Source organism: Microchirus variegatus, assembly GCF_963457635.1.
Source record: "Microchirus variegatus genome assembly, chromosome: 10".
Classification (NCBI taxonomy): Eukaryota; Metazoa; Chordata; class Actinopteri; order Pleuronectiformes; family Soleidae; genus Microchirus; species Microchirus variegatus.
The window spans coordinates 14,560,813-14,573,895 of NC_139811.1; the positions used below are offsets into that span (position 1 = coordinate 14,560,813).

Genomic DNA, 13,083 nt, shown 5'->3' on the forward strand with positions numbered 1-13,083 from the left:
GTGATGGTGAGAAGTCGGGGAGAGAGGAATACAGGGATGCAGAAGAGACTGCTCCCCTCTCCAGTGGCTTTGATGTGGGCTGAGGATAAAGTCAGATTGGAGATTGGGATGCCGGGGGCTCAGTGGGGAAAGAAAAAGTGAGCAAGAGAATGGAACGATAAGAACAGGAGAAAAAAAAGTGGGAGGAAGATAAAGCAACACAGACATTTTCCAAGCATTGAAAAAAAAGAGGACAACGCTTGCTGGCCAAGTTTCAGATGTTTTCTGCCTCACAAACATCAATGTATTCATTAGCTACAAAACCAAAGAAAACATCTTATGTAAGCTCACAAAGGGCAGAATATTAAAATGATAGAAAATGTTTTATTTATTTGAATTGAAAACATGTTTTTTTTTGTGTGAACCATGAAGTCTAAGCTTCTGAAACATTTTATGTTACTTTAATGGCAAAATACTCAACTTAAAGGAATACTTCACCTATTTGCATTCAGTTTTCTGTTACTAGGGGTGGAATTTTTGAAAAACTGTTTTCCCAAACCTCAGTTTCCCCTGAGTCGAGAACTATCGTCATTCTTTTTAGTGTTACGTGCTTACCAGTGACACTTGGTCCTGTTAGCGTAACTGTTAGCAAAGCTGGTGGACACTTGGTCCTGTTCGCGTAACTGTTAGCAAAGATAGCTGACACTTGGTCCTGTTCGCGTAACTGTTTGCAAAGATGGTGGACACTTGGTCCTGTTCGCGTAACTGTTTGCAAAGCTGGTGGACACTTGGTCCTGTTCGCGTAACTGTTAGCAAAGATAGCTGACACTTGGTCCTGCTCGCGTAACTGTTAGCAAAGATGGCTGACACTTGGTCCTGTTAGCATAACTGTTAGTAAAGATGGTTGACACTTGGTCCTGTTCACGTAACTGTTAGCAAAGATGGTGGACACTTGGTCCTGTTAGCATAACTGTGAGCAAAGATGGTGGACACTTGGTCCTGTTAGCATAACTGTGAGCAAAGATGGCGGACACTTGGTCCTGTTCGTGTAACTGTTCGCAAAGATGGCGGACACGGTTCTGGGAATGAGGTCCCGCCCCCCTACAGGTGGGTCTATAAAGTGCGGAATTAGCATTGCAATTTCAAGCCTCGGACCAAGTGTCACTGTTGGGCACGTAACAAAAAAAGAATGAAGATGTTTCTCGACTCAGGGGAAGCTGAGGTTGGGAAGCACAATTTTTCAAAAATACTACCCCTATTCTGGAAATACAAAGGTGAAGTATTCCTTCAATGTTGTCAGCCAATCAGTCAGACTTTATTTATAGAGCATTTTTCGTACAAGTACAAGTGCATAATAAAAGCAAAATCACTCACAATCGTCCTTAATTCCGGTCAGTGATGCAACATGTGATCAGCTATAACAGGTAATAATAAAATGGTTGACATTTGTCAATAACAAACGTTTAAAAATCCAGACTAGAGCAGGAGGTGTAAGAGAAAAACTTCTCTAAAATCAGCAGGTCAAACCGAACACAGCTCAGGACGGTGCCAGCTGCAACCTCGCTAATAACAAAGGCCTCGGTGTAGCACTGGGAGCCATCGTTTGTCTACACAGGATGTGCCTCTTTATATTTTCACTGCGCCTAACCTAACTGGGACAGAGAATTGATAACTCACTACTATGCAGTCTTCCTGAAGGTCAGCAGAGACCTCCAAAACCCTTTAAATAGCTGCTTCCAATCAAGCTTTTCAATTCAACTCATCTCTGACCCCAGAAACTCCATCCTTGGTCGGCTCACCTGATCATCAAATCTCTGCAGAAGGAGGGGGCATGTCTTTTAAACAGGCATACATTTGACTTCCCCCGACAAACTGATTCGCTGAAAAACTTCACTAATCAGAGACTAAAACTTGCTAATCTCCCTCAAATGCATTGCTGTAAAACATGCAGGAGTTTTGCTGCCCGTCAATATAAGGTGCACACACGCACACACACAGCAGAGCCATAGAATGTCGAATTGAATGCTGAACAAAATTGCCCATAGCCAATCTGACTTGTAAGACAGCGGCAGAAGTTTACAGCTGAGTGCCCATCGATTGGAGAACACCTCCCAAAAAGCAGCTGCCCACACAGTGTGGAGGAATGATAATGAGGCTGCACTGATGTACGAATTAGTCTGGCTGCTTAACGTATGGGACCTCGTACACACTGTGAACCTGATGAAAGGAAGCGAGGCCAGTTTGTGATGGTGGGGAACTGGACGCGCCGGCTTAACGGGTATAAGTATAAATCATTTCATTCATATATAGAATAACTGAATAAGTAAAAAAAAAACAGCCTGGGGATAATTATGTTCTTGGCCGTTACATCGTGATTTTTCACTATAGGAGCAGTTCAAAGGTCCAGTGGAAGACCCGTGATCGGATGTAGGATGGTGCAAATCATTAGGGAAAGGAGCGAGAGAGAGAGAGGGAGAGAGGGAGGGAGAGAGGGAGCGTGACAGAGAGAGAAAGACATACGCAGGAATTTAAGCACAGCCAACGTGGCGCCTTATTGCATCTGTGGTCAGGCTGTGTCTCTGCAACTATGAAATGTGTGTGTGTGTGTGTGTGTGTGTGTGTGTGTGTGTGTGTGTGTGTGTGTGTGTGTGTGTGTGTGTGTGTGTGTGTGTGTGCGCGCGTTACTATGGATGTGAAGACACATTCTGGCCTTTGCAAACCATTGCAATCAGGAACTTAGTTGATATGGTTAAGATTAGGTTAATGTTAAAATAGGTGCTTTGAGGGACATATATATATGTATCTATATATAGAAATGTATGTGTATATATATATATATATATACATATACCGAACATACACATACCTGTATATATATATATATGTAACAGTGATACATTTCCTGAATTAGTAAGAATGCATTAGAGAATGCATCATGTCTGTCCGTGTTCTTGCAATTATTGAAATACACATTTAAAAGTATTTCCAATTATATATATATATATATATATATATATATATAATTTATTTCCTTAAATGATTTAATCTCGTCACCCCTGACTCTGCTCTTTTCCATCTCCTATAACTCTTAAGTAATTGTTCTGAAATGTTCTTTTTGACTTTGAAAGCATGTTTGCTAACTTTGAGCTTGTGTTCTATTTTTACGTCTCTGCACAACACCTTGAATCTACCTCTGTGTATGGAATGGATGGGCTTTATAAATAAAAACTACCTTGCCTATATATATATATATGTGTGAGTTGTCTTGGTTACAGTCTGTCAAACAGCTCAGCTCTGTTTGCGGTAAACATCAAAGGAGGCTGGGTTAAAGTATATGTTTGTACGTCTGTGCAAATGCAGCTATAAGTGGAACATAACAGCGAACACAAAACAAAACATGTTCGTGAATATCAGAGACTGCATGGACTGAATACATATAACAGAAAACAGGTGTGCATGCATGGATGCAGCTTATTGTTTCGCTAACTGGCACGGTTCTGCACTATGTGCGTGTGATCTTGTATTGTTGCATGTGCAGGACCTTTTCTGGCATAAACGGTCGACCTTATCAAGACCAGCAGTTCTCATGGAGACTAAAACCTGGTCCTAATGAGGCAGAACTTCATTCCCGAGGAATGTGTTTGGTTAGGTTTTTAATTGTCTTTAGGATAAAGTCGGGGTTAGCCATTTACTAGTTATGTTTAAGGTTAGGGATAACATTTAGTTAAGGCTAATGAAATCAATGAGTGTCAAGTATTATTGCGTGAACCTGTGTGTGTGTGTGTACCAGACCTGGAGTTTCATGTCTGCGTAGGTCTTCTCAGAGCTGAGTTCCACCTGTTTCTTAAACTGCTCCAGTGCCATATCTGCCTGCTGGATCTGCTGCCTCTGGCTCTCCCTGGCTCTGTCCAACTGGCTCTCCATCTCCCTTCAAACCAAGCACACGTGCATAGCGATGAATATACCGAAACAATGCAAATTCAGACCAGGAATCAAGAAATACTTCAAGAAAGTAAGAACTTTTCAAAAATAGTTGATGAAAAAAAGACATGAAAACATTTGGTTGTTAAACTTGGGGGGCTATTGAGATCATCTGGGAACATTTGACCGCACAAAACAGAAGGTTACATGGTCCACAAGCTGAAACCCTAACCCTAACCCCATTAGCTCTTTTTGTTTTAATATATAGTGTAGAGAATGTAGGTAAGTCATTTTTAGCATGCACTTGCTCAGTAACTATCAGCTTACTTGACATTCTATCACACTTTGCATGTGTGGGTTCCATGCAGGTATGCTGCTGCTGCTGCTGCTATGGCTGGCACATGTCAGGTCACAGAGTTGTGAGTGGAGTGGATTGACAAGCAGACTGAGAAGGACAGCCTCGTACTGAGAGCTGTCAGAGCCTCAGTCAGGAGGCCCAGCAATAACAACATACACTGATGGTGAGCGACAGTTGAGCCCAACCCAAGGAGGCTGTACTGTATGTCGGCAAGAGTGATTAGCATATAGGTATATCTATATAGATAAATAAAAAAAAACAAAAAACTTTTGGATAATTTTCACGTGATTTTCTACTGATTACCAAAATACTCATTATTGTCTCTTAAACTGTATGATTACCTTATTGTGATGCCCTTTAAGACTCATAATCACGATGTGTGTTTGTCACATGAAAAGACACATGACTTGTTTACGACTTGATTACAAAGAGCCTTGTCAGCTTGTGCTTTTTCATTTACTCCAAGTGTTTGTCATTTGGAGAAAATGCTTCTCAGATTGATCCTGACCACAAAGCTGCATAACCTTTTATTATTATTAATATCAGGACTTTGTTTTATTGCTAGCTTGATTGAATCGTTTCTATTGTATCATTATATCCCATTGTGGTTAAACGGCTGCTTTTATTGTTCTCAAATCTTGCAAAGCAACTTGTAACTGTTCCAAAAAGCGCTATAAATAAAGATTAGTATTAGTAGTAGTGTTGTTATCAGAGTACAGGGTATATGCAGGAATCCTGAAATTAATTTCAATACCTTTTAATGACTTTTTCCAAGACCTTCTCAAAATATTTTAAGACCTTATCGCCACTTCAAGCTGTAATCAGCAACACATATTTAACTTACAAAACAGTATTAGTTTGCAGTTAAATCTATAGAGCAGAACCATACAAAGGAACTCATAAGCTGGAAAGAATAAATTAAAGCTCCCATAGAGTGGTCCTATTGCACATATGCTTACATACATTAACTTGTTTTTATGGTCAAAAACCTCCGAGTTGCTGCAAACCAGCCGATAGAAATCTCTCCTCACTGAAGCTCTCGTCAGCAGACCAAAATCTCACCCGCAGAAGACAGAACTGTGTTGTGATTGGCCAGCCAGCAAGAACTTTCTCAACTGTCTTGTGATTGGTCAGGTACCTGGAAGTGACGTAATCAGCACACCAGCTCTCAGAAGCGCAGCTCCCCCTCTGGAACAGTGAACTGCACAAAACATTGTTTTAACAATGTTTAAAAACGGCTTCGTAACGACTCCCCGCTGCAGTCCCTTTTACGCCTTTGACCCAAAGTCGTGAGACACTTCCACAACGGACGTTCTTCTTCTTCTGCGGTTCAATGTATGTAACCGGATGTGCCCAGACTAGTGCTCGGAGCAGGAGGATCTGCTGTTCAGGAGACGGGATCCTTACATAACGATTCCAGGCTTTTTCAGACCACTTTGCAGAGCCTAAGAATACAATAAAACCCAGCGTTCTCAGCAGTGGCTGAACCGTTTGTTTCTAAACTTCAGGGCTTCATAAACAAGGTAATGGCGCAGATACGCACCAAAAAAAACAGTGTTAATTGGAACTTCCGGGTTATGGGAGCAAAAGGCAAGTAACATCATGTATACACGTGCAGCCCCGAGTCGATCTTGCAGGGCAAGCATACCTGCGCATCTTTGTTTTTAACAAACGCGGGGAGGAAAATAATGCAAACTCTCAGCAGTCAAACTATGGACAAAATGTAATACCTCATGAAATCATGATTAAGACTTTTTAAGGGCCTTCATTTTCCTCAAAATTGATTTATCAACTACTTTTTAAGACCCCACGAACACCCTGGAGTATGATTCTCTGATTTTGACACGTACACTATTGTAGAACAGTTACTTAAGGAGGCCATAGAAGCCCACCGAAGCCTTGGCAAAGGAATGACTTTGATAATTAATTGTATTTTTCAAAATGACAGCACTGATCGGGTGGTTGCAGCGGACTATGACGCATTTCTCCACACAAAGCTGCAGGACGGGCATGAAGCGGGGAAGCGTTGTGCGCACAAACCACAGACACAGATTCACACAGTTCACACTTTTCGCACACACAAACACACACACACGCGTGGTCGTCAGAGCGACAGCTAAATATTGACACGGACAGAACACTGAATGAAAAAGCAGAGACAGTGAGACAAATGAGATAAAAAAAAAAAAATAACAGCAAAAGGAAACAATAAAAGAGGATAGAACAGAAGCGGCGGATTAAAAGAAGAATGTGCAAGCTTTCTCTCCTCTTTATAGGGTTCTGTCTCTTTGTAATTTTGGTCTCTCTCATGTCGGACATCAAACGACAAAGAGATTGTTTTTTTTGTGTGTGTTTTTTTTCCCCTTCTACCAATTCTGTGTACTCTGTAATTATTAATCAGTCTGGTTGCATTACTGCCTTCCAGGCCCAGACTGACACAAAGAAGATGTGGAAAGGCTATGATGGATAAAGACAGAGAGAGAGAAAAAGAGAGAGGATGATGGAAAAGAGGATGTCACAGAAATAGCGAAGTTTTTAAACTTCCAACGGAGAACAGAAATGAAGTGGGAGCGTGTCTTGCTTGAGAGACGAGAGGATGTGTGTGTGTGTGCGTAATGCATGTGTGAATATATGGGCCTTTGTTCGTGAGCCACGGTTCCAAACTGTGTGTGACTGACAACTCTACTCAAGGAAAAAGCACTATAACTAAGTTGGAGCTGCGGCTGCTGGGCCTGTACCTCTGAGGATGCGCTGAAAAACTCACTGCAGTTCACTTCAACTATGTGACAGATTGAAACATATTGTGCTGTGAAGCCGGGAACAGCAGGTAAACACACGGCACCTTCAGTGATTCTTGGGAGAATAACTGTATGTGTGTGTGTTTCTGAATGCGTGTGGTCACCAGAGCGGTAGACAGTGTGTCACCATCAATAACAGAGTGATGAGGGCCAGATGAGAGGACAGAGAAAAAAAGAAGTCAGGGAGGCCTGGCAGGGAGAAACAGAGAGGGAAAGGAAGGAGAGGGGTGCCAGCGCCAGGGCGGCCAGTCGGCTTTAAATGGATCTCTGGTCAGAAAAGTGGAAGGAGAGGAGGCTCAAATTAAAGATGTGCCTTCTCTAAAGAGGAAGTCCTCTCATCCCTCAATGCTAAACTGCTGTTTCAAGGGGAGGACGAGAGGGAGGAAAGGCGAGAGGAGTGTTTGTCCTTGAGAGGGTGAAGGAGCTTCCGCCTCCAGCCGCTCAGGCAGACAGGAGGGGTGCAGGGATGCCGGACTACCCTGACCACACGGTGCCACATGTGTGTGCAAGTGTGCAGCACATGCTGAATATAGAAAGGGAACTCAATGTATATAAACATTCACGACGCACAGTTAACAAAGATTGAAGTCACTGCACACACAAAAGCGACCGTAATTGCTTATGCAAATATTCTTTTCATGTAAGCAGAGCATTTAAGAATTGTATGGGCAGTGATGTGGGTGGAGCAGCACATGGAAAAGACTGACAAACAGACTAGAAAGCACACTTTGCCTCTGTGTGCCTCTGGTCTCCAGTATAAAAAGACAGAGAGTGAGAGTGTACGTGTGTGTGTACACGTGGTGTATGTGCAAGTGCATGCTAGTGCCCGCGCATCTGTGTCTGTGAGCTCATCCAAACGGAATGATAACGAATCCACAGACACATCAAAGGGGCCTGGAAAAAAAAAGAGGGAGCACATGAAAATAGAGAAAATGCAAAACTGAAATATTCAGCGCCCTCTGAAGAAAAAATAAAGTAGGCTTGGTTCTCGTCCGCATCCCCCGAGAAAGAGAAAGGGGGGGAAGAGAGAGAGAGAGAGAATAAAAGACAGAAACAGACACAGACCACAAATAAGAGAACACAAAAGACAGACAGCACAAGGGCAAGAAAAAATATTAAAGACAGAGAGAGGAGGAGTTGAAGAGAGAAGAAAACAGGGAATCACTGAGTGTGATGGCTTTAAAACTGACAACAAATGTGGTCTGTTTATGAGCAGCATTTGACAACAAGATATGAAGCAGGATGAAAACAGTGAGGCTTCAACATTAGGATCTATCACTGAAAAACAACATCAGCACACAACAATTATCAGAAGGTATTTCTTTAAAATACATAAGCACTAACAATTCATTCTGATTGTTAATCTTTAGACTTTAGAATGATGCTTATTTTTTCCTTACAGCAATCATACCAGCCCAAAAGATTCCTTTACAGAGTGGGTTCGGGTGGAGTCGTAACAACGTATCATCGAACACTGCGGGGGAAAAGAGGGCTCGCTGCCTTGCTAAAACATCGGCCGATTTGACAGATGACATTTCAAGGATGAAGAGGAATCTGATGCAGCCCAGACTGACAGTACCACCATGTGGGTGGGTAAACATGTGGGCGGGACAGAACAAGAAGACAAAACTATACTTCTCTGTCTTAGATTTCAAAATGGCTCTATATACAGTTGAGTTAGTTTTGCTCTGGGAAGATGAAAGAAAGAATCCCTACACAACTCCTTCTGTATATAGTTTAGAAATACTGGTGTTAACTAGTCCTATACTAGTCAAGTTCAAAGAGAAAATATCCTACTCATCACATGGTTTGAAACAGGGTTGCCTTGCCTCTGCTGTACCTTTAAATACTATCCGACTTCATTAATTATGCACACTACAGCATAATATCCTAAATCAACTCGGAAGGAGTCCCTGATGTAAACACATTCATTTACATATCCAAAACATTATAGAATGGAAAATGAAGCTGTGAGTTTTTTTTTTTTGTTTTTTTTTTAAATTGAATGATGAAAGCCCTCGAGGCATTCTATGAGGATTGAGTTGTTTCAGTGAATATAGTGCCGGGACCTACTTTAAGATGAGTCAATTTTGCCGTTGAATATTTGTAATCGAGTTGGCTGACTGCGAAAATGTCTTTCTGCATGGCCATTATTAGGCACGGCAAGATATCCAGCATCATTATAGCATGACATGAAAGAGTGAATAACAGACGATCTTTAAGTGATGCGAGATGCTGCAGTGATCAGATAAGTCTAATTAAATCTGAAGAAGTAAATGCCAATAACAGTTTAGAGCAGGGGTGTCAAACTCATTTTCACTGAGGGCCACATCAGCATAATGGTTACCCTCAAAGGGCCTGATGTAACTGTCATACAGAATAAATGTTACTAAATGTAACCAAATATAATGTACAATAAAGGTAACTACTCCGTAACATAATACTGCTAAATAACGTTCTGTATTTATTACTTCATTAATTAAATTTCCCTCGTCGCATGATGCATATACAATGATACACTCCGATCTAGTGGCAGTGCCGTCACTTTGTGGGTAACGCAATCGCCGTGCATTGTGGGGAATGTAGTTTATGGTCAACGCATGCCTTAAGCATAGACCTATTTTAACACAGATCAATTAATCACTCGCGGGCCGCACAAAATGATGTGGCGGACCACATCTGGCCCCCGAGCCTCGAGTTTGACACATGTGGTTTAGAGCTCGTTATTCATTTTCTGCGTTATTAACTATATGTATTTCATAGATGTTCAAAACAGAAAAGCTAGACATATTTTTACAATACAGCAATGAACACAGGGCTTTTCCTATTGATTTTTCTTCACATACACCACCGTTCAAAAGTTTGGGGTCACTTAGACTTTAATGAATATAGCAATAAATGAATCAGACATACACTCTATACATTGTTAATGTGGTAAACGACTAGCTGCACACGTCTGGTTGTTAATGGAATATGTACATAGGTGTATAGAGGCCCATTTCCAGTGTTCTAATGTAAGATTGTGTTTGCTAATCGTGTTAGAAGGCTATTGGATGATTAGAAAACCCATGAAAACCCTTGTGCACAGCTGAAAACAGTTTTGCTGGTTCGTTGACGAAAGCAAATGCCAATAAAAAAATAATTATTTCTAATCCTTTCAATGTCTCAACTATATTTTCCATTCCTTTTGCAACTCTTTTGATGATTAACAGCGTGAGTTTTAAAGGAAAACACAAAACAAATTGTACAGGTGACCCCAAACTTTTGAACAATAGTGAATAAATGACTTTTTGTGTCTCTGGAGATCAGTGTTTAATATTAAAATACATTACAGGAGTATCTGGAAACTGTAATTTTCCTTTTCACTCAGACCCTGACCAGTTAAAAGCAGTTAAAGAGCTATTTACACTCAGGTCAGTGGGAGTAGATCGGTGCTTAACTCCGTCACAATCCTCTCTGCCACAGGAGTGAATACTGAACCCCGGTGAAGCTTTTCAATATTCAGGATCCATACATCCACCTGCTCTTGTACCTTAACTCTTGCAGAGTTTGTAGGCTGAGTGTAGCCTCGACTCATCTACCTCTGATACCCTTCTGGACCACCACTCCTGCCTCCCTCCATCTCCCCTGTCATGGGAGAGGAATGCTGAGAAAGATAAGACCAGTTCAAAGACACACAGATGTGGGGTAGGCGAAAAGCACGTCTGCGCACACATAAAACAACATGAAAGAACATACTGGATGTGTCGTACAACTTTAAGAGTAGAACGTCAACCCACAAAAATGACTAAATTGAAGAATACAATATAGACAAAGACATTAAGAGTCTCACTTTTTTTTGAAAAAAAACAGCGTTACAGTGTTTAAAAGATCTGAAAAATGAGATCCAGCTCGACGGTGTGTATGATGTAAGAAAGCACGAGTGCAAGAAACAGGAAAGAAGTAAGACATAGAGAGAGAGAGAGAGAGCACAAAACTTAGTGTAAATCCTGCACTCCATCATCACACCCGTGACAGCATGAACGTGCACTGGTGTGCTGAAGGGTCTCACGCGCAGCAAGTAGCCACTCAAACATGAGCAAATTTTCCCCTCAAGCTGCGTGGAGCAGACGCTGCCTTCTGCCTCTCCTGGCTGTAAATGATCAAATTGAGAAGAGGGTTACCGCTGAGACGCAGCCAGAGCTTCTATAACCCTGCACCGCACATCAGCAGGCAACATGTTTTGATGAAGCCAGTCGGGTGTCAAGTGGCAGGAAGGAGGAATGGAATAGTATTGAGGACAGAAATGTGACAGGAAATACAACTGAAACAGACTTGTTTTTCTTTACTTTAACCATTCAGGGGCTTTTCTGATGTTTTCAAAATTGTGATTTGGAGGTCACCGTTGCAAATGCAGGCAAGCTGTTCCTCAAATCAGCTCCCTCTATATCTCACCCCCCCTCTCTCTCTCTTTAGTGCATCATTCTGTCTCACTGCTAATGCCCTGTAATGATCTGAGGCACGACGGGATGAAAGAAGAGGAGAGAAACTTGTTCTCCGCAAAGCTTTGTAGTGCTTTCTGTTGTTGTTGCTATAGTAACGCAGATCTGGAGCTGAAAGTTAAAGCACGAGGACTTATTTGCATGGCAGGACAAGCTGATTATCTCTTTATGCGGGGAAAGAAAGGAGTGGGTGTAAGCTATAGAAAGACAGACATGCGGATGAAAGCTACTGTATATACAGTGCATGGCTACGTATGAACGATGATATTTAGAACTGACAACTGTCATTCAAGCCCTGCCTTAGGCACGTATACACACACACAGGTTTGCAGAGACACAGCATTTACTTCCATTCATTTGGACTCCCTAACTTTAACCATAATCAGGTAATGCCTAACCCTAACCAAAGCACAATTCAAATCCTCAGAAATTAGGTTCTGCTCGAGGTCGGTGTTTATGCCAGAAAAGACACACACACACACACGCATTATTAATGAGTGAGGGTTTGATAAACTTAAAAAAATATGTGGCATAGTCAAACATGAAAGAAATTCCTATACGAAAATGAGCAGCTCTACTTGTTTCATTTCATCATCCATTTTTCAGATTCTTTCACACACACACACACACACACACGATCTGCTTTCTTGGTTCTCCCGCTTTGAAGTTTTCCTGGATCACCTTTAAAGACCGTCAACATTTGCCACAGCAGCAGGCAGGTAGCAGACATCAGACGGCTTAGTGTGGGTGTTTGTGTATGTGTGTGTGTGTGTATGAAGCCAGAGTACTTAATTAGCTAAGAGTCCAGCGGGCCACTTGCCATTTCTCAGGGTTTAACGCTAAACGAGGGAGCGACTCATTACTGATACCAACAATAAGGATAATTTATGCACAAATTGATCCGTCTGCTGTGTATAAGCTTGTCCTGTGTTGTCGGGCCGACAATGTCATAAACAATAAGCACACAGAAAAACCGTTGATGTCCCTTTGCGACATTTACAAAAAAAAAACTGTTTTCATTTTCTCTCATATTAATACAAACACAAAGGAATATTAATAGTCACCATGTTCTACAGTTTAACACAATTTCTTCCTAACATAGAAAATTATCCTTGTTTTCAGAGGACGCTAAAGACACTAAGTGCCTTGAGCAACCGTTCTTTTCAAACTGCGGTGTCTGGGTTGCTATTCCATTGTGACGAGCAGTTAAAAATCTCACAGGGGGGATGATGATGATGATGGCAGTGTGACGAGCATGGGAAGCGTGCGCGGATAGAACTGGAGACGAGTTTGCAGAATGTGTCCAATCGCAGAGAACACTAGTTTCACCAGGGAAACTGAAATCTGCTTGTGACAAAGTGACGCTGTTTCTGTATGGAATTAATCACTCAGTGGAATGCACCGACTGCTTGACTGGAGTTAGTCGAAACTGAAGCTGTCAGCGGTGTGTGTTTGCACACGTCTGGAGGGAAGGAAGTGATGGAGCTAAAGGGTGTCAGAGAGAGAATTATCCAAAAGTATAAGAGATGGGGTTCACGAGTCTAAC

General features: G+C 41.8%; 1 protein-coding gene across 1 annotated transcript in view; it reads right to left on the minus strand.

Annotated features, from left to right (window-relative positions):
• cep112 (centrosomal protein 112) overlaps positions 1-13,083 on the minus strand; it is a gene marked incomplete at both ends in the record, with an annotated part of 113,711 nt that overhangs the window by 63,717 nt on the left and 36,911 nt on the right. Inside the window, one exon of the mRNA XM_083896694.1 lies at positions 3,772-3,907. Within this exon, the coding sequence (XP_083752820.1) occupies positions 3,772-3,907 (136 nt within the window). The remainder of the gene's footprint in view (positions 1-3,771; positions 3,908-13,083) is intronic.